This window comes from Sebastes umbrosus, chromosome 16 (assembly GCF_015220745.1).
Source record: "Sebastes umbrosus isolate fSebUmb1 chromosome 16, fSebUmb1.pri, whole genome shotgun sequence".
NCBI classification, from domain to species: domain Eukaryota; kingdom Metazoa; phylum Chordata; class Actinopteri; order Perciformes; family Sebastidae; genus Sebastes; species Sebastes umbrosus.
The window spans coordinates 11,962,513-11,984,874 of NC_051284.1; the positions used below are offsets into that span (position 1 = coordinate 11,962,513).

The 22,362-nt window shown below is 41.0% G+C and overlaps 1 protein-coding gene across 2 annotated transcripts in view; it reads left to right on the top strand.

The window, feature by feature from the left end:
• The window catches only part of arhgef10 (Rho guanine nucleotide exchange factor (GEF) 10), a 58,833-nt gene that overhangs the window by 21,227 nt on the left and 15,244 nt on the right, over nucleotides 1–22,362 (top strand). Inside the window, exons 9-25 of one of the 2 annotated variants that reach the window (XM_037746576.1) lie at nucleotides 865–981; nucleotides 1,569–1,680; nucleotides 1,888–2,000; nucleotides 2,110–2,187; nucleotides 2,269–2,448; nucleotides 3,756–3,872; nucleotides 4,128–4,220; nucleotides 4,748–4,918; nucleotides 5,658–5,803; nucleotides 6,417–6,601; nucleotides 11,072–11,187; nucleotides 12,963–13,090; nucleotides 15,131–15,231; nucleotides 15,582–15,703; nucleotides 16,810–16,896; nucleotides 17,610–17,836; nucleotides 18,652–18,809. In XM_037746576.1, coding sequence (XP_037602504.1) covers nucleotides 865–981; nucleotides 1,569–1,680; nucleotides 1,888–2,000; nucleotides 2,110–2,187; nucleotides 2,269–2,448; nucleotides 3,756–3,872; nucleotides 4,128–4,220; nucleotides 4,748–4,918; nucleotides 5,658–5,803; nucleotides 6,417–6,601; nucleotides 11,072–11,187; nucleotides 12,963–13,090; nucleotides 15,131–15,231; nucleotides 15,582–15,703; nucleotides 16,810–16,896; nucleotides 17,610–17,836; nucleotides 18,652–18,809 — 2,251 coding nt within the window. The remainder of the gene's footprint in view (nucleotides 1–864; nucleotides 982–1,568; nucleotides 1,681–1,887; nucleotides 2,001–2,109; nucleotides 2,188–2,268; nucleotides 2,449–3,755; nucleotides 3,873–4,127; nucleotides 4,221–4,747; nucleotides 4,919–5,657; nucleotides 5,804–6,416; nucleotides 6,602–11,071; nucleotides 11,188–12,962; nucleotides 13,091–15,130; nucleotides 15,232–15,581; nucleotides 15,704–16,809; nucleotides 16,897–17,609; nucleotides 17,837–18,651; nucleotides 18,810–22,362) is intronic. The other variant, XM_037746577.1, reaches the window with a different exon arrangement.

Sequence of the window (22,362 nt, forward strand, 5' to 3'; positions counted from 1 at the left end):
CTCTGTAATGTTTTGGATTGTGGTTTTGAGAATTCAACTTCACTTTATTTTCAGTGTACCATGGTCTGAAATTGTATCAGGCATAAAAATAACAATTTTCCACATTTTATGTATATTATATTTATTTACACATGAATGCAACTATTGTTGAATTTGTCAAAATGAAGGGAAAAAAATAGAACAAATTAAAATAAAAACAAAACAGTCAGTATAGTGGTTGTAGACAATTGTCAGAAACTGCTCTACTCAATTGAATCAGATCTTAGTGATATAACTTTCTAATAGGGGTGTTGCGATATACCGCAATCGACAATAACCGTGATATTTAAAAATTAAAAAATGATGTCATGTTAATAATACACATATGATAATATCGTGTAAATAATCCAGCACCTCTTAAATCATTTTATACATACAGTATTAGTCAGAGACACTCTCTCCACCTCCCTACACTTGCATTTTGAGTGTAATTCATTCGCCAAAAAGTAGGCAAAATGCACAATAAACAAAGTTAAAGATGAATTTGACTGATATTATTATTTTTTCCCCCGACATCTATAAATATCACAGTAATATTGTTATCATGAATTCTTTTGGCCACGATAATTGTGTAGTGAAAATGTTATATCGTCACAGCCCTACTTTCTAGTATGGAAGGAAAATGCCCATGAACATCAGATCAAGGGAAAGCATGTCCTCTGGAAAAGTACATTTCTTCCCCGATGCACAGTTTGAACGAGTTAAGCAAAAGGATTTTTTTGAGAAGAGGAACATATATCAAGGTTAAAGTGAGTTTGCTGTGGATCTAAAGTGCAAGGTCATTCCAAAACCATAACCAGTAACGCCTGCTTTGCTTCTGTTTAGCTCTCTCAAGATCTGACACGCTTGAAAGAACACTATGAGAAAAAGATGAAAGATCTAATGGCAAATACAGTGGGAACGGTAGAGCTGCAGCAGTTAAAACAGAAACACGAGCAGAAGGTAAACTGCCTGGGGCTCACCTCACCTGCCTGTGCTAGACTAAGTAGTCCCAACCCTTAACTCTCACTCTGGGCGTCTCTCACTGACTCGGTTCCCCCCCATCCTGCTCTGATGTGAATGACTTGTGGTGGTGGTGGTGGTGGTATTGGTGATGGGTTTGCCTCCTTGTCTGCTGCACTTACCTGTCTCGTTATATGTTTATGCATCGGAGGTTGTGAAGCTTGGGATATATTCTTGAGTAAGACTTTTTTAATATTCAAATGGCTGAAAACTGTTGCATATTGTAACAGTTAGTTGCATTTACAATGTCTCTTACAATGTAGATCAGTCATGATATATTTAAGCACTATGTTGCTTTCAGCTGATGTCCCACTTAACTGCGTCATTCTCTGGTCAACTGTGCTCTCCTGTTGTCTTGTATTGCACAATCTGCTGTTCATTGTCATCCCTACTCTAACACTGCTCCTGTCCTGCTAAGCTCAGTTCAGTAGCTTCTTAGTCATAGGTTTAGAAAAAGTTAAACAAAAAAATTATTTGTGTTACTTGTGCAATATACGTAGATAATAGTGTATTTTGTCTCATCAAAGATGCAAAAGCTGGTGAAGGCAGCTAAGGACGGGACCAAAGATGGACTTGAGAAAACCAAAGCAGTAGTGAAGAAGGGACGCTCTTTCATCAAAACCAAGTCATTCTGTCAAGGTATGTAATTCTCCCTCATAAACAGCAATCCCTTTAACACACACCCTTAGTTTGTCTCTTTATGGTAAATCAGTGTTTAAATCTCTTTAAGTATTTTAGTAAAGGGGAACATAGCGTTTTTCTGTCTCTTCAGCATGATGGCTTCGTTGTTTAATTGCAGTCATATATTCATGGTACTTTACTTGCTCTCTCTTCTTAATCTTTCAGAGAGGAAGTCGGCCTGTTTTGAGGATGAAGAGTCTGAACTCTTCATTGAGGTGGACTGTTTCAATGTTGAGCCAGTGCTGTGTCCAGCACCAGAGGGTCTTTCACAGCAACAAGTAATGAACATGCCCTTCAGCTTTCATCCCAATTTATGTAACTCTTTACTGTGTGAGTTTGCTGGTCTTCATGCCTGAAGACCAATGTGTTGGTGTTTTTCCTCGACAGCTGGTGAGAAGATGTATACTGGGATCTATATTGGAGAGTGAGAAGAACTATCTTGATGCACTGAAAAAGATATTAGAGGTATGCAAGTGCAGCTGCAGTGATCCGCCAAATCCACTTTGAAATGTTTGTTGTCACAGTTCACTTTGTCTGCTTTACCAGCAATATGAGAAGCCCCTGTCCCAGATTGAGCCAAGGCTGCTGAGCGACAGGAAACTGAAGATGACCTTTTATCGTGTGCGTGAGATCCTGCAGTGCCACTTCCTGTTCCAGATCGCCCTGGCGAGCCGTGTCGCTGAGTGGGACAGCCTGGAGATGATTGGGGACGTCTTTGTTGCATCGGTAAGCTGGGACTGTAATTTTTAAAGCTTTTCTTTACATAACTTCATCAATATATTAAACATAAATAGTCTAGAGTAGCTGTGGTACCCCTGAATTCCCCGAATCCAGCTGTTTTTGAATCAGTTTGATATTTCTGATGGATTACATGCAGCACAACCAGACTTCTCCCTTACTTACCATCTTACTTCATGTCAAAGACACATGCTGTCATGCAGACGCAGAAGGCTGCACTGTGTTCTGTTATGGTAGGTACTCCACCCTCCGCTTGTCTTTGGCTGCTTAGCAACTCATAGGCAGGGATCTTCAAAACAAAAGACCTCATCTCCCACAGTCCTGCTCACAACTTCAATTCCTTGTTTTTGTCAAGGAATATATAAAAGAAGGAAGGGTCATTACGTCATCATGCCAGACACTGAGGTGCCGGCACTGAGATGAACGGCATTGCCAGCTCCTCTTTTATGACCTGTCATTTTAGCAGGTTATTACCCCGGATGACAGAATCATCTGTAATTTGTTGCATTGCTAACTAGCAAACTTTTTATATATTGGCTGATTTATATTTCCTCAGATAGATTGTATAATTAGAATATATTTGGATGCAGCCCCTAAACCAGGCTGAGAACTGGAGTCGAGAGACTTCGGTGGGGAAAATGGTGTTGATAATGTTTCCTAATTTTGTCAGGAGGCGGCGCTAATCGCCCAGTTTTATAAACCTCTACAAATCTGGAGCTTTATCACTTACCGGTCTGGTTCTTGTTACTTTACTACAGTTTGTTTGTTAGCCAGCAATATCTCTGTTGAGACGTCCTACAAGAAGAAACCGTTGTAAGAGTTACAATGTTGCTCAGTGATCAGTGATATTTTATTTTTTACTTCAACGGCTGCCCGTTGGAATATTTGTGGACACCGTAGCCCCTCTCACATTTAATGTCTCTATAATCTTTGCAAAGGTAAGAGACAGGCAGGGAGCTGCGGTGTTGGTGAGTGATAGCAAATGTTACAGCCTCTCTAGCTTTATATATACTGTATATTCATATATGTATATGCAGTGCAATGAGTGCATGGGTCAAGTGCGTGTAGGCAGGTAGGTAGCCCGTTCAATAATTTTATTTGGGCCGAATTAAACATTGGAGGGGCTTATTACAGTCCTGCGACAGCCACAGATACCAGATTTTTGTTCTTCTTTTTTTTTGGCAGAGCATTTGATTTAGTGATTGCTGTCGGGATGTAATGAGAAAAAAAATGTTTTTTTTACCAGATTACCAACCCTAGCTTTAATGTGTTTAAACATCTGTGTTTCTCAACAGTTCTCAAAGTCGATGGTGCTGGATGCCTACAGTGAGTATGTGAACAACTTCAGCACTGCAATGACGGTGGTGAGGAAGACGTGCGCCGCCAAACCTGGCTTCCTGGAATTCCTCAAGGTTTGAGAAAAATGCAGAAGTGGAAACAGAAAGTGTTTTCTGTTGCTGTGTTAACAATTTGTTAATTGAAATTCTTGCTGTTGTTCTGCAAAAAACAACTAATTTCATTAGATACAAGACAGTACACAAAAGTACATGAATTAGCCTGGTAAAAACCACTCTGTACCCTGATGGCATGCTTTTTAGTCCTATTGCATCATTTGAACATCTTTAGACTTCTCACTACACTGCAGTGACCCGTCTTCTCACCTACAGCATCGCCAGGAGACCAGCGGTGACCGAATGACTCTGTATGGCCTGATGATGAAACCTATCCAGAGATTCCCACAGTTCATTCTGCTCCTTCAGGTATGATGAATTCTTATTTTAAACTCTGACTGCAGTATATAGAAGACAGTGTGGTATATTCATTCACCAGCAGAGGGAGTGCCATACACATAAAACAGGGCACGTTGTTTTTCAAAATGCTTACCTCAAGAGGAGAGAGGGAAATGCTCTGAGGGGAAATAGTTTCCTCAGATCTCTTTTAATCCTGCCCTGGCATATTGACTTTTCCTATGCCTCTTGCAGAAAACTTCAGAAATATGTAGGACACTGGGTTGCTTTCTTTTTTAAGTATACACATGTATAACAGCAGTTTATTGACTGCATTGGTGCTATTATTATAAGTCATGAGCATGTATGCTATATAGATATCGAAAAATGGATGAGTAGGAGAGAGCATGCATTCAAATGCTGTTAGAAGTGATTATGCAGATTTAGGGAGAGTTGTACAGGTGCAAGGTTTTAATGACACTGCTAAAAATCCCTGAGATTGGTCCTCGGTGTGGATAATTACCAAACTAATGTATGATTTCTCTGTGCATCCTCATCAGGACATGCTGAAGAACACACCAGTGGGCCACGCAGACCGTCTGCCCCTGCAGATGGCCCTGACCGAACTGGAGACGCTGGCAGAGAAGCTCAACGAGAAGAAGAGGGAAGCAGACCAGCGCTGCGAGATCCGTCACATTGCAAAGGCCATGAACGAACGCTACCTCAACAAGGTCTGCCCACCACTCAGCGTGTGTGCCCTGGCGTGCATGTTTGTAGTTTGAATTGTACAGTATGATGCTGTAGCTTGGATGAGTCTGTGTTCTTGATACATGAGGTTTTTGTAATGTTTTTTTTTTAAAAATATACTGAGAAATGGGTTAGAGTTGATGTACTCATTGCTCAGTCAGTATTTTTGGCTGATGTTTGATTCTTTTAGCATATGCTGTGGCGTTTCTCTCTGTCCCAGTGTGGGGGCGGCCATCAGGCACTTGAGCTTCACATTTTCTCAAGTATTCTCTTGCCTGAATAGCATATTTTTAGTGCATGGCTTTGCACATATTCACACAATACCAGCTTTACCCACGGTGTAATTATTTGTCTATCTGCAGCCACCCACTCTGGCATCTGTGTAGAAACATGTGTTTACAGGATACCCCACATGAGGCAGAGGAGTTTGGTTCCTTGTGGCCTTTAATTGCTGAGTCACTGTTGATAGCCATATATTATATGCTGTTACACAAAGTGGATGGTTTCACAGCAGAGAATGACAGAAAAACATGGGGGAAGGAAGAGCGAGATGACAAATGTTCCCGGCCAGACTGAATTTTGGTAGTTACATGCTCCAGGACACCCTTGATACAGAGAGATAAAAAAAAAAAGACTGAAAAGCATCAGGATTATTTTCTTGTGTTAGCGAAGCACTTTAAACAGAGATCCAAACTAGAATCACTTATCATCCCTGTCCCTTAGCTTCTGAGTAATGGCAGCCGCTACCTGATCCGCTCAGACGACATGGTGGAGACGGTCTACAATGAGCGTGGTGAAATCATCAAAACCAAGGAGCGACGCCTCTTCCTGCTCAATGACGTTCTCATGTGTGCCACGCCCAATATCCGGTAAGAGTACCCGCAAACCAGACCTGATCTTCTTCTTCTTCCACCCTCTCCTGTCCTTGCAATATCCTGTAATCTCTTTACCATTTTACAAATTTAGAAACTAATTGTTGTGTGTATATTTTTGTCGTGGTCTTGTTTGTATAGTTCACTTTGCGTACTGTAAGGGAATGATTCATGTAGCTAGGATTTCCTGGCAGTAAAAAATCTGTCTTAAAATGAACTAAAATTAAATGAAACTCTGTGAGAAAGTCCTTGGTTGACTTTTGACCACAGTGAGTTTGTAGGTTTGGGTCATATGTTCCCACTGTAACTGGCTATTTAGCCAAGAGTGATGGAGAGCCCCGTTCCTGGGCTTTTCAGCTTCTGTCCTGTAATTGTAACATGTTGGTCACCACATACTGCCTCTGAGAAACATGCACTGACGCTTACCAAAAAAAATATATTTTCTAGATGAGTGACATTTACCTCCTCTTATCTTGTTTATTTTAACTTTTCCTGTCTTCACCTTTTCTTGCACTCATATTTCCTCCTCACACACAAGAGACATTTATTCTCCACAAACAATGAACAATATGAACCAGAGCCACTGACCTTCTTTCTCGGCTCTGTCCAGATGTCAGGACGGCAGCGGGAGTGGCAGCGGCAACGCCCCGCCCGACCAGAAGTTCCTCCTGAAGTGGAGCGTGCCTTTGAGCTTCGTGGAAGCGCTAGAGTTTGGCTCCAGCGAGGACATGGCCGACAACAGCCGCTACCCAACATCCCATTCTGGGGAGAAGGTGGTCATCAACGCTAAGCCAAGTATGAACCACAGTGTCACATTCTGTTGTTTTGAATCAGTAGTGGGGCTGTTTCTCTTTCTGTCAACGTGCGGTCAAAAGGTCTGATAGAAAAGGTAGTTCAATTAGCTGAGTTGTTAGAGGGTGCCAAGTAGGCCATGGGGATTTGAGACTCAGGAATAGGAGATCAACACATGCTGGTTAGTTAACTGTGTGTGCTTGATGACTGGTTAATAAAGTTCTCTGTGGTGATTAATGGTAAATATCTCGATGCTGGTGCTGGACTCTATATAACCTGGAGATTAGAGGTCATCTAGGGGTTTTAAAGGATGGCTCTCTCCAGGGCTATTGAACAAATCAAGTTGCACAATTGTATTAAACCAATAGAACTAGTTGTTTCCTACATTATGAACACATCAGTTGTTAGTTAGTTGTTTCTTGCTGGACATTCACACATATTTCTAAAATGGTGTCAGTCCTGCACAGTGTGTATTTTTTTCCTTCTGCAATCCTCTGGTCTGCTGGCTGCCGAGTCCAATGATATCAGTCTTTCCACTGGGCTCTCCTCTGTCGCAGACAGCTGCTCAGCCACTTTAAAAGAGGCATAACGAAAGTGTATATTTTCGTGGTCACAGCACTGCACTTTTTATTCTAGGATGTAGATTTCTCGTCTGTGCCGGGGTAATGGCAGTGCACATTATTGGGCGGTATTATCCCTGGTCTGTCAAAGGTTGTATGTGTTGAAGCTGAGGTCGGATGCTCACTCTGTCGGTTGCCAATGCTAGTGGGCGTGAATCACTACCACTGAAAGACACTATAGCTCTCTCTCTGTCTCACCATCCATCTCCCTCTAATCTGCCGTCTGCAATACAGTTACATAATGTTCAGTCTCTTGCAGCCAAGTGTAATATTTATATTTTAATAAATCCTGTGGGTTTTTTTTATATGCAGTCCACCTGCCATGTTTGATTTTCCAGTCTTCCACAGTCTTAAAATATGTCACCCCTCTTTTATCTGCCTTAAACCCTTTACCTACACTTAAGCCACACTTGGCACACTCCTCCCATTTCCTTCCAGACCACCTGTCTCCCTCTGATACTATATATATATATATATGTATGAAAGGTCCAGCAATTGCATGAGTGTAAGTAACAGATGGCACAAATAGACCTGAGTATCATCTGGTCTGTCTGTAGGGCTTTCTTAGGGCTGCAACTGACAGACAGGTTCACAGCCTCATCTCAACCCGATGTGATGATACAAGAGTATGAGCACTCTCCTTAAAGGCTTGAGGAAGACTGTATGGGTCTCAAATATATTGTTTTGTTCTTACAAATAGCAGTTAACTGAATTAGATGTTGTGGTAGTTGATTTTGAGATTACATGATTTGATTTTAAAACTGTTGCATAGAACTGTTAATTCCTTTTGAAGGACTGAATTATATTAGTCGATAATAGCTTGCTGACCTTCACTCAGTTCCCTCGCTCTGATTTAGTTATTTCCCAACCAACTTCAGCTCCGTGTGTGTCTTTGGGAATGTGTGTGTGTGTGTGTGTGCATACAAATGTGTGCATTGTCCAGGAACTTTTAACAAGTGGAAACAATCGTTTCTCAGTCAACTGTGTGCAGCCAAAAGCAGCTTGGTGACCAGCCTGCTAGAAGACACTGAAAAGGCTCTCCAGCATATGATGTCACCTCTATTCGTGTCTCCCTGCTTAGTTCAACTCTTCTCCACACTGAATAGCAACCAGACCACCATGCAGCACGTTCATTTCAAGTTAGGTTTTCCTGCTGCTTACAGTCAGTATGTAATTTGTAGATATATTGTTTGTTTTGAGGACGTGTGTAATTGCTGGGATGACTGGCGTGTTTCCTGTGATGCAGCCTGCCAGGCCTGTTTTGTTAGAACACTCGTGGCATTTGGCATTCGCACAAAGAGTCATTCAGGAAGTTGGACCCGGGTTTGAAATGAGTTACACAGTGCCCGCTCTGTCTGTGGGAATGGTCAATTCAGTTGTGTCATATTATTTGTACTATTTAATACAGAAAGATGGTAGAAAAACAGGGAGAAAATATACTGCAAGGCTAGTGCAGAACCCCTGCCATACAGAAATCACAGAGCATCTTATTAATAGGGAGTTGAATACTGAATTTAGATTCAAACTACATACGTAGACATGTACTACATATGTAGTTCAATCACGTTTCTGTTATTAAACAATGCCAATATTAAAGGGATGGTTGGTAGTATTGTTCAAATATGTTTTTTGTTATATGTGTTTACATTCCGACAGCAATCAATAAATCAAAGGACAAAAAAAAAGAAGAAATCCAGGATCTGTGGCTGTTGCAGGTGAACTGAAAAACCCAGCCCAGTGTTGCCAACTCTTTTCCAATGAAAGTAGCAGCACTGGCTCCAAAAGTTGGTAAAACTAGAGTGAAAATCACCAAGCTGACAAAACTGACAGCCCGTCCCTTCAGGCCTCCGTCCCAAGCCGCTCCCCCCAAAAGTATCATTATGAACATAAACAACAACAAGCCTGTTGTTAGTACTCACAGCTGTCAAGCTTGCAACTTGTGGAAGACAACGGTGACGTGCACATGCAGAGTGCGCGCAGGTAGACAGGAAGACAGGTCGTCCAATCATGTTATTCGGCCTGAATGAAATGATTGGATGGGTTTATTACAGTCCTGCCACAGCCACAGATACAAGATTTTTTTCTTTTTTTGTGTCAAAGCATTTGATTTATTGATTGCTGTCTGGATGTAATGAAAATTTCAACAAATATATCAAACAATCCATCATATGATACTGGCTATAAATGAACTGTTGTTGTTGCACTTGCTCCAAGCATGACATACCATAGAGCAAGCATGACAGGTTTATTCAGCATTTCTGCCCTGACCTGAATACAACCCCCTGTGCCTCAGCCTTGCTGAGACGAGACAGATGAGCCATGAAAATTGCATACAGCTCCATTAGAGAAGGCAGATAGTTGAAATGAAAAAAAACAAAAAACACGGTAACAAAAGTGCACAACACACTCCGACAATACATTTCTCATTTGATCTTATTAATGGTTTATGTAGGGTGGCTATGATTGGATCCAGTGACATGAATGAAATACAATAAGAGGTCATTGACCATGAAATCATTAAATGAAATCCAAAACACATATACACTACTGTAGGCCTGCTGTGTGCTGTGTGCTCATGCATGTGTAAGGACGACAAAGAATTTCTGTGTCTGTGAGCAGCCTCTTGTGTACAAACTCAGAGGGAGACATTTTTGAGTAATACTCCCAGAGACCACCTACAAATGTGGATTTTGGCGATGCACAAACAGGGGTAAAGTGTCCCCTGAATGCTCAGTAAGCGAGACCTTCAGGAGAGGACTGGACTCACTGGGTTGCCATGGAGTTGGAGCACCAGGCCGACTCTGTGACTATTGTAGGAGAAGACGAGGAGGAGGAGGAGAGGGAAGGAAAGGGAGAAGAGAAAGTAGAATGGCAGAAGCAAACAAAGTCAATCTGGTGCCAAAGACTCTGATGTGGTTTAACTGTTTGTTCACCAATGTTGTGTGCACCAAAATATTTGCAGTTAGGCTTTAATTGGAAAGAGCCCTGTCCATGTTAATTGAACCGTTTGATTGAATGACATTGATAACTTTTCTGTTGACCAGGCATTCTCCCTGTGCTCTCTGCAAGCTATTCTTCATGCTTTATGATTTTATTTGTGTGTGAGAGAGAGAGAGAGAGAGAGAGAGAAAGGGAGGCCTGCCAGACCTTTGATGAGCTACAGTATGTAGTTGGTTGTGTTTTGTACAGCAGTGTACACACAAAGCAAACCGTTGTTTCCTTTTGATACAGAACAATAACACAGTAACCGCTCTCATCACATCACATTGGATCATTACTGTAGGTTTGATGATTTTGAGCACAAGTGCAGAAAATGATGAAGAACAGCATACCTATTGCAGCATACATACAGTAGGTACACAAGTAAAGACCATAAAGGATGATATATGTTGACATGCATGTGTGGCCTCTCAAAGCTAACATCGTGGTGTTCTTGTGAACAAGAGAGCACACTGGTGAGAATCACTGCTTTGTTTGCAGAGCTGTCACCGCTCCCCGTGGGAAACTGACTGATTGGCCTTTATTGATCTTTGTTTGTCCAATTTTTAACTGCTTCTCTCATCAGACTGGCCTCACTCTTTGCTGCTTGCATATCCAACTTTCTATAAGGGGACTGTTGCAGCTTTTTAGGCCTCAGCTCAATTTTATTGCTACCTCTCAGTTTCATATGCGTTTATTCTTTCCGGCTCACAGAGGGATTGTATATCTATGAGTCACTGCTATCTGGGAGTTGAAAATCTTCATTGCAAGTTATTTGAGGTGTAAAAGTTGTATATTACTGAAAACAAAAATTTAGCTGTTTTTTTTGTTTTTTTTATATATATATATATTGCTTTTGTGTGTTTCTGCGTAGACAAGCTGTACATGGGCCCCGGTCAGTTGTACCAAGATCTGCAGAACCTAATCCACGACCTCAGCCTGGTCAACCAGATCTCCAGCATGATCAGCAGCCTCAAAGGCAACTACCAGGTACTGTATGACTGCGCTAAACACAAGCACAGAGTTAAAGTAGGTTGAACTCAATACATTTCTAGTCTTCATTTTCCCTTGGGGGGGAGTTTGATTAAAGCGCGTATGAAAATAAAATGTCCTCGCATTTAATCCAGATAAGCAGCAGTTAATCATGTCTGAAAGGGAATCAGTATAAAAAAAAATCAAGTAAAAATACTTTGAGGTCATCACACAGGCAAAGAATTAATACACGTCCTAAATCTAATTAGTTATGAATAATTGAGTACTTGTTTTTCTGTGTTATTTTGACTAGAAATGAGTTGGAATAGTTAGACTGTCTATTAATATTCTTGGAAGTCTGCCAGAAGTTGACATAGACAAATGTTCCTCGAGTGTACCTCAGGACTTTTAAAATCACATTCATCCTGTTTCCCCTCAGACGTCCATAAGGGCTGGGCTGTTCTGAAGGCATATAATGTTTAAGCTGAGGAATGTGCCAGGAGTGGGCTGTTTGTCTCCGGGAGACTGGGAGTCTCTTAAGTCTTGATTTGCACCATTCAATCCTGTCATATCATGTGGCCACACACACACACACACACACACACACACACACACACACACAAGCCTGTCTGTGCTGTTGGGATGGAGGTTTAGTTTGCAGAGCGCAGCATGAGTGTGTGTGAGGCTGTGTTTGTGCTGTGCTGGTAGGTCTGTCAGGAGCAGAGTGGGAGGCAGAGTAACAGAGAGGCTCTCAGAGAGACATGTGTCCCAGAGATGAAGGGGAGGGAGGGATGGAGGGAGAGGTTGATGGGAAAGGAAAGATAGAAGCAGGACTGAGATGTTTGGTCTGTACACTGCCAAGCCTTTTCCTCAACACTAAACTTCATGACCGAAATGATACTGACAATATTGTAATAATAGATATACAGTGCTTGAAGGTTCTTCATACATTTTGTAGCCAATTATTGAAAGGTCAAGTGATGACACTTTAAGGCCACATTTATGATTGCTTCCATCAAAACTGATCCACTGACAATTTATAAAACAGTCTACACTGATTGGCAAGAAAGGTATATATACCAGTACAATATAATGTAATCATGATGTTCAGTTTGGTTAAACTACTACTGTATTGATTTATATGTGATTACAAGGGCTGTCCTCAACCAAAGAAATTCTTAGTCAACTAAGTTGAGTTGTTTCTCCATCTTGTGTCAAATCTTTTGTTTACCAGAGATTATGCTCATACGTTTCTTGGAAATAAGTCATTCAGCATGAAAAAACATTTTAAAAATGACCAATCAACTAAAGAAATCTTAGTCGACTAAGACTAAAATGACCGATTAGTCGACTTATCAACTAGGAGGGAGCAGCCCTAGTGATTATTCAGTTATATGTTACATTTTGTGGGTTTAGTTTTAGCTGATTATTCAGCAGCATTTTATTCTAGTTACATATATGGAGGAGCAAAGGTACTAGAAACCACATACAGTCCAATATAATGCAGCCTAATACACAAACACCACAAATTGCAGCCTCAAAAATGTGTGCATATGTAATGTATTAGATTGCATTGCATCTATCTTATTGTCACGCGACGTAGATGAATGTAATGTCTTTAAATTATATGAGGTTTTCTTGATGTTTAAATGCTCTGAACTACATTTATTTCATGCCTATTCCCATTGTTATGCCCAGCCAATTATTTTTCCCCTTAATTCAATGACTCTCTTCCTCCTTCTCTTTCCCTCTGTATTTTTATCTTTCTATCCCTATGTTATCCTTGTGTACAGAATGTAAACCCCACCGTGGCTCACGATTGGGTATCAGGTCTCCAGAGGCTGATCCTGAAGAAGGAGGAGGAGATCAGGGCAGCTGACCGGTGTAGGATCCAACTCCAGCTGCCTGGCAAACATGACAAGTTTGTGTTTTACTCACACACATATACACACGCTTCTTTAGCTTTAATTGGTCTTTCATACAGACGGCACATAAAACATTTTAACACTCTCAGTCCTTGAGCCCCCCGAACTCCCCACCCTTGTCTTGTTTATCCTTGGTTTGTCTTTATCCTTTTGATCCTGCTTCCTCCCTCTGTCCTCCCAGCCACCCTGTGTGCGTATAGCTTTAGAGAGGGTATTAGAGCACATTTGGATATTTGGATAAAGAAGTTTCTCTACCAGCTCTAATCTGATGCATGAATCTCAGGGGAGGAAATATGTATCAGTGTTTGCAAACAAAGGCTACCCAGAGCTGCAGCTGTTGCTCAACACGAATGTCACACATTTACACACTATTATAGTCTGCACGTGGTCCCCCAAGGGTGCACCTTGTTTTGGCTTTTTCACACTCCCTCTCTCTCTCTCTCTCTCTCTTTTTCTCTTCCTCACTCCATCCCTCATCCTTGCTGCTCTTAGCTGGTGAGATTATCCTCGGGTATGTTTGGAAACACAGCTGTTCCTCTCTCATTCCTCCCCTGATCCCTCATTCGCAAAACACACAAAACGCTACACTTCTTCTCACCATCAACCAGTGACAGGAGTGATGCATTTCCACCCCCCTCACACACACACACGCACACACACACATACACACACACACGTCTACATGAGCTGCTGATAGAAGCGTTAATTGACATTGACTTGTATCGCATTTATGTCACAGTCTGTCTAGTCAGTCAGCGATGAATGGGCAGACTCATGTGCCCCCTCGGCTGGAATTCAACCCAGACAGAGCTCTTTTCCTGTGACCATATTGAGTATTTTACTGTAACAGATGTTAAGCAGTGGACTAGTGGTTATGCAAGAATATTAAAACATTAACATGACTGCATATAGAGAAATGTTCATTTATATTCAGGCCCGATGGTTACCAGAGTGTTGACACATTTTGCAGTACATTAATCATTCAGTACAATCTTTTTAAAGCATCTCTCATGTTTGGTTCACAAACACATCATCATTCCCGCGGATCTGTAAAAAGTCTTTAAAGGCCTTGAATTCATTAATCTAAAAATAAGGACTTCATTGGTATTAAAATGTAGTAGTAGGAGACTTATTCCGTGCAGTGTTGCCGGATTCCAAAATTGCCCATACGTTTGCATGCAGTTCCGACAAGACAGACTACATCAGCAGGTTAAATTGTGGTTATTGTAAAGTGTGTGAGTAGCATTAAAGATGACCTATTATGCTTTTGTGTTTTTTCCCTTTCCTTTAATATGTTTTATAGTTTTTTTGTGCGGAACGTGGTGATGTCACCAAGTAACATATTTGCATAATATCTGCCTAGCGGCTAGTTTGGCACGCCCTCAAACAAAGCTAGTTAGAGCAGAGCTGGAGTGGAGTCAGAAGAATCTTTAGTTTGGTTGACCAATCACAAAAGAGTGGACCAGCTGACCAATCAGAGCAGACTGGGCTTTTCAATAGGGGGCAAGTATGCAGGTACATACAAGTATGCACCTGATAGGTCCTCTTTAAAAAAAGTCTGAAATCCAACTTACCTTAAAGCTGTAGGAACCCTGCGCAAACACTGTCTGGTTCATGAACTGATTCTGCAACATGAGTACTTTTTAAAAGCTCTATGTGATGCATTTTATTTTGTAAAGTATTAACTTTCAACTTTTCTTAACTTCAAAATGCCTAATATAATCTATAGTACACTGGCATTAAGTTGTAGCCCCATACAGAGTGTTGTTACCATTCTGTCTAATGTCGTCAAAAGTGCAGCAGCCTACAGTGGTGAATTCTGATGTCCCAGTGTGTTGCTGTTGGGCTGAGTTATCACATAGAGCTTAAAATAATATGTAAAATAAATCCAGAAGAAGAAGTTTGTCACAAAATATCCTCTGAAATGCCTTGATCATATATTTGTGATATAGATATAACAGTACAACAGTAAAGGTTGAAATTTTCTTTTAACTTTCTAATCATTAGTGTTTTTGTTTTGTCCTCTTTATTGGCAGGTCGGGTAAACCCACTTACTTCAGTGCAGTGTTCAACACTCTCAGCCCAGCCATCAAACAGTCATGGATCAGTAACTTGCAGATGGCCAAGCTGGCTCTAGGTACAGTACACCGCCACCGTCTCAGTTGCACAAAATTTGTTTCCCTTTTAATTGTGAATGCATGAATTTATATGATGGTTTACTTTATTGACTTGTTGGTATATCTGTCTCTTCAATCCATTGTCTATGATTATCCAAATTACTATTGTCAGACATTATTGGCTAGTAGTTGTTAGGTTAACTACATATTATGACCAAATCTAATGAGAAAATAAAAAGCTGCACCAAAATATGTTTAAAAGACATCAAGTCTTTTATTCTGAAGACTGATAACTTGTGGTTTAAAAACACTTCCTGCTTACTGTACATTTATTGAATCAAGTGCTATTTGTGTTTGTGTTTTACATCAGAGGAGGACAACCTGCAGGGCTGGTTCTTTGCAGAGGAAGATGGGAATCAGATCAAAAAGCAGAAACACCCCCTCTTGCTTCGACAAATGCCCGTGGTCATGTCAAAGCTACAGGAGTTCAAGGTGAGACATTTTCCTTAACTATAACTTTCTTAAATGAAGGCAAAGAATAGGCAAATGTGGGCCGGTTAGCTCAGTTGGTTAGACAGTGGTACTAATGACGCCAAGGTTGTGGGTTTGATCCCCGTATGGGCCACGAGGTTTTTAGAGAGAGTTTGTGAACAGATTAGAGCACATGGCCAGTTTGGTTTAGGTCATTGATAATGTTAGGTTGTACATAGCATATAAAATGCTGCAAATGTAAACTGTGAATGAACTGCAGCAGATGTGATAAGTCACACTTGTTAAGGAGAAATCTGTTACAGTTATAATAACTATAGATGTTATCTTAAATCAACTGTCTGTGTCTCTGTGTGTGTTTCACAAATGTCACCCTCTTCCCTGTATGTCATACAGCACTTACTCTAGTATTATACTGTATGTCACAGTGCATTACAATGCTTACGGTATTATGGCTACAAGCACTGACTGATCAAGTGGCTCAAAATAATAGCGTGACAATATGCATGTTGGCCACTTAGCTCACTTGGTTAGAGTGTGGTGTTTTGGTCACGAAGGTACGCAGGTTCAATCCCCGTAAGGGCCAGTGATCACAGTGTAGCACTGACTGACTGGCAAGTTTAGCCTATAAGTTGCCAACTCTGACAGTGGTAAGTTTGACACAAGATATTACATGGTTTTCAGGGTTGAAAACCAATATGAAAATCGACCTTTGGATGAACCACACCTGCCATCATAGAGCTTGTTTGCTTATTGGTGTGCATTGTGTATAAATATGGGTGTGGTTTCCACTTTTCAAACTACACTGACCTGACGAAGATCCAAGCAGGATCGAAATGTAGTCATTAAAAAAAACTGTGGCATGTGGCATAGTGTTCAGGCGTAGTATAGAAGTATAAAATAACTGGACTCAAAGAGCACTGGGGCAGGTTAGCTCGTGTGGGTTGGTTACTTTAAGGCTGAGATCTTTAATGTTTTTTATCTTGACAATAATTACCACTAACTGGACACCTGTTTTATTTATCCTGTGAATTCTTACATGGTGACTTGATGCTCATCTGACCTTATTTCTTGATCACCCTCTCGTATTTCATGCTGTTCTGTGACAGGTGGAATGTGCTGTTCATAATCCAGAGCCCCACATCAACACAGAGAGCACAGCAGATACTCCCGTCGTGGGCCACGGCTGTGTCTGGGTGAGACATTTAACCTACTTATTCCAAGGTTTATAGTGGCTACCTACAATAATGTGGGCTTCTTCCACCTGGAGCGAGAACTAAAATTGTAGTTCTGGAGGAACAAATCCATGAGCCCCTCAACCCTGAAATCTTGGACTAGAGGATTTAGTTAAGTGTGTTGAGTGGCTTTAACAGCTGTTTATTGGCAGATTGCAGTCGTCTCATTTTCAGCAGCTGAGATTATTTAAATTTAATCACTTTTCTTTCAGTGAGTCTGACTCTTGGTTTTGGCAGAAAACTTTGTTTCGCTATAATGTGTTAGCTGAGCAGATGGTAAGTTTTTTGCTGCTTCTCAATTAGAATGTCTAATGTCCCCTTGAGAAAACAATCTGGGTTTGAAAATGTCTGCTTCAGTACTTTCTCAAAATAAACAATGACTGTCATAACCATAATAATCAGTGCTAATGCAGTGTTTTTGACCATCAGGGTCTGTTAAAGATATAAACATCACTCTAGCTGGTTATTTTAATGGTGAGGTAATGTATAAACTGTTGATCATTTGTTAAGTGCTGTTTGCTTTCTTTTACTTATACTGCGCTTTCCGTGCTGGGTATCTCCTAGAAAGATGTTCAGGACTAAATCATTCATTTATTAATAGTAATCCATTGAAATAAATTAATGAAAGTATCCCGAAAACAAAAGGTTTCTTTATCTCTATCTTTATCTATCAGGTTGCAAGTTGCACCAACCAGATGGGCCAGATATCCATAGTGGCGATGCAGAGCTCCAGCCCTAAGGTGACTGAGTGTTTCAATGTGGAGTCCCGTATCCTCTGCATGGCCTACGTCCCCGCAGAGCAACCCCAGGAGAACGGCGAGAAGGTGCCCGAAAACAACCATGTCCCCGCAGCGAAGGCCAGTGACTCTCCCAGTGTGTGTTTGGGCATGGAGGAGGGCAGGTACAGCACACTTACAACAAATTTTTTGGTGAATCATGTAAAGTCAGCTGTACCCACACCATGCAATATGTTTACTTTTTAATAAGAGACAGTCTTTTAATTATGCATCCATAAAAGATAAATGTCAGGTTTTAATTATGCATGTATTAATGTAGAAGCAAATGTCAGGATCAAAGAACAAGGGTGTCTCTCTAGGCTTTAGTACTGCGAGAGATCCAACATAGTGGCCAATATATTTATAGTACTTGTCTGTCCACGAACAATTCAATGGACCATAATGCAATGTAGCATTCAAATGTAGCATTGCTGTGTCCATCTGTATGTACTGCATGCAACAGGTCAGGGTGTTCTCTTTTACAGCTTGTCAAAAATCATTGTAATGTAATTGTAGGAAGTCACTTAATTTGACAAACCAGCTTTAGGGAAAGTGAGTAAGCCAAAAAAAAAAAAAAAATGAATTGAAATAAAAAATAAAAATTAAATAAAATAAATGAATACTAATAAATTAAAAAATATAATCTTAAGAAAAAAATAGAAAATGTTTCAGCTACAAAAATAGGTTTAATTGGCATGTGGGAAAAGTTATAGACTTAAATTTAAAACTTGCAGGTATCATTCAAAGTGTCAAAGGATGCCCACTTTTACAACAGTACTCTAAAATGTCCCACAAACACCCATACATAATGACTAAATGCAATAATCTCTGTAACTGCATCTGCTGCCAAAATGTCATTGATAACACACAGATAGACGTGTATATCAAAGAAGCACACTTTATTAAGTTTGGTTCTAATTTGATCTCCTGTCCTGTTCAGCATCATCGTGTATAAGAGCAGCCAGCGGTCCAAGAAAGTACGTCTGCAGCATTTCTTCACCCCAGACAAGTCCACTGTCACCAGCCTGGTCTATAAGAAGCACTGTCTGTACGTGGGCCTGGTCAGCGGCTCTGTGGCAGTCTACTCCAGATCACAAGGTGTGTGTTTCTTGAGGGGGAGGGACATGTCAATGTGTATGTCTCTTCTGTTATAGTCTCAGAATTCTGCCTTTGTAATGTTTGTTGATACTCTTCAACAGCTATAATTAGGGCAATTACAGGGTTAAATCACTGTTATTGTGTGAAACAGAAATGCATTCATTGAGTTAATTAGATTTGGTTTTAAAAATCTGAAGGCTGACAGTGTTTATCTCAATATTTAGTCTGCACCAGTCCTGAATTTTGTAACCTTAACCATAACTAACCATGTACATGAATAAGAGCACTGTTCTGCTCACTTGGTAACTTTGTTGTTAGATTTAGCAACTTCTGACACACTTCTGCTGACCTAATTTACCAAATGCAACCAGCACACTATCTCATGACTTTTTTCCAATTATAGTGTTGGCAGAACATTTCAAGTGTTACAATGCTGAATAGCATTGATGCAGTTAAACATTTGGCATCACCGACTGAAAGGGGTTATTCTGGGGAGAACATACGCAGAGATGTTGTTGTGTGATCCATCGCTCTAACTGCTCTTTTCTCTCTCTGAGTCACCGGGTTGCCGTTAGTGTGTAAGTCAGAGGCTCGCTGTGTAGCTGGAGGTCAGGGGTCTCCTCTGCTCTGTGTTGAGTTTCTGTTTCCGTTAGTTCGGTTGTCTGGGAGAAGCCAATCTGTTTTTGCGTTGACCTATTTAATGTCTTCCCTCCCAGATGGGCACTGACACATTAGAGGAGAGGATCTGAGCTGCACTCTTCCCACAGTCCTTCACATTCTGTGTTTTGTTCATTCTCTTATTGGATTTCAATGCGGTGCAAACAGAGTGTCCCTGAGCTTCCTCCTCTCTCTGTTTCTGGGTTTCATTTTCTCTGTCTTTGTGTGCTTTTTATCTGTGTCACATGATATGGGTAAAGATAAGTACAGAATATGAGGAAAAGGGCTTCTTGTAATTCTTGGCTGTCAAGTATAAGTGTTGGTATCTCTATCCTGTGATGATACCATCGCTAGAGGCATGTTTATTCTAACCTCAGTCACACATATTTATTCCTCCCCATGCGCTCTTATGACTCAAATTAAATTTCCAAGGAAGAACTCTTAAGTGTCCTTGCTCAATTTTCTACCTTTGTTTATCTGTTAAACGCACAATATGTAATTTTCTGCTGCTAGAGGTCTCTCAATCAAAACAATAACAAAAGACAGAGTTTGGTAATGTTGTGAAGTGGCGTGGGATCATAGGAGTTGTTGTCTTTGCCACCATTGCGTCATTGCAGTCATCATTCCATCAGTGTTCATCGTTCAGGAGTTTTTTTCCAGGAGCCAAATTATCCGCAGAGGTGCCCTCCTCTTCAAAGCAAACAGACCAGGTGATTAAAACCGGTAAAAACACTGAATAAAGTAGTTTCACGTTAAAAATCTGTGTTTCTACAACTGTGTTTGGCGGACACAGGACATTCCGGAGGGGTTGCGAGCCGAGCTGCCGCTAACGTTTGCTGAGCTGAGCTTGTTTCTCTGAGAACTTAAAGGACCAATGTGTAACATTTAGGGGGATCTATTGGCAGAAATGGAATATAATGTTAATAAGTATGTTTTTTTTAGTGTATAATCACCTGAAAATAAGAGTCGTTGTGTTTTCGTTAGCTTAGAATGAGCCCTTCATATCTACATAGGGAGCAGGTCCTCTCCACAAATTCCACCATGTTGCACCGCCATGTTTCTACAGTAGCCCAGAACCAAACACTGTTAACTTTTCCTGCCTGGGCCAGAGTCGATAACGTTACTCGCTCCCGACGCCGCAGCTGTCTCTCTCTTGCTTCACAACTCACTTCCCTTGTATACACACACTCTACACACTGGCTCTGCTCCAAATGACTTAGGCTACTCTAACAACTGGCTCTAGAGAGGGCCATTCGCGTCGGCCACCGTAGCTCTCCAACACGATTGGCACACGGAAGAGACTTCAGTTGGTTGCAATCTCAACCTCATCGCTAGATATCGCCAGATCCTACACTTTGTTCCTTTTAAGATCCAGATGTCTGGTTAAAAACGACCATGATCTAGAAATTGTATAGTGAAAATGTGGCTTAAAGCTGGATAAAAAGACAAGTTATGACTTGAATTCTGGCAGACAACCACAACGCTGATGCACGCACAAAGGGCATATGACACCATTGACAGGCGTCATATCCCAAATGAAACGGACCCTTACTTTGATTAAAATTTCTCTGGGTTTGAAAATTGTTGGAAACATTTGGGATAATGTAAGCATATAACATAGATCTTGTCATTTTTAGACATTTTAATGTGGTAAAGTTGCATATTATACCTTTTATGTTGGTCTGTTAGGCTTGTGTGTGCTCGAGAGAGAGATGGAAACAGAGAGAATATTTATGATAGCCTGAGGACAGAAACACAGGAGGATTCTTGCTCATTCCACAGCTGAGTTGACAGTTTGCCTGGAAGAAACTGTGCTGTATTTACGCAACCATTCAGGAATGCTCAGGACTACTCATTACTCCTTGTTTTGATGGAAGTGTCACCTCTCAGAGTATGCCAGTGCTGGCCTGTGATGCAACTTCTCATCATTCATCACCACTGCTGTGCCAAATGAAGTCCCAGCAGAAAACCCTGGCCCTAGATCTTCTGAGTCTGATTTGCATGATTTCATCCCATCAACAGCTCTGTCACTGTCACTGGAACATGATGCCCGATGCTAAAATGATGAGTCATCCTGAATAGTTTGGTAGGGAAACTGTCCCCATTGTAATTCTGCTCAAGTATTTAATCACAGGGAAAGGCTCTGCCTGTACCCCCATTAGCATTTAAAGTAGACTCGCGGTTTACACTGCAGAGAAGAAAGCAAGCAGAACTATGAAAATGATCAGCTTATATGCTTTGATGTTGAACTGTCAGCGGATCAAAGGGGACCCTCACAGTGAATAGCGACAAGACATGAAAAACAACTGAACAGACGGGGATGTTGCTTTGTCTTCAAAGCCATCAGAGTTATACTGCATGGAAATGTCATCCTGCTGTAGATGCAGTGTGTCTGAAGCTGGCCAGTCAGCCTCATTCTACCATGCTTGCTCTTTCCTTTTGTGACTGACTGTGAGAGAGATGGAGAAGGAAGGAGGCAATGATTCGGCAAAGGTCGCACGTCATAGCCAGACGGTCAGAACATAAACTCTGTCCTCCTCTGTTCTGCCATCCTGCATCATTTACTTTATCCTGTTGAGAGTATTGTGCATTATTTGTTGCAGCTTTGTCTAAATATGAAAAATGATTGGCTTGTTTAATCAGTGTTCACTGTCTGGTTTGTGTGCCACTGTTTGTACACTGTGATGTAGGGCTGTGTATTGGCAAGATCCTGGCGATACGATACGTATCATGATACAGGAGTTACGATTCAATTTTAGGAAAACTCATAGTATTAAGAATAAAATGCCATTTGCATTAAATCTGAGTTAAAAAAAAAGTTAAAAAAAATGTTATGCAATCAGAACAGTGGGATCTGCATTTGCATTTATCACAGTCCCTGTAACATCCAACATCA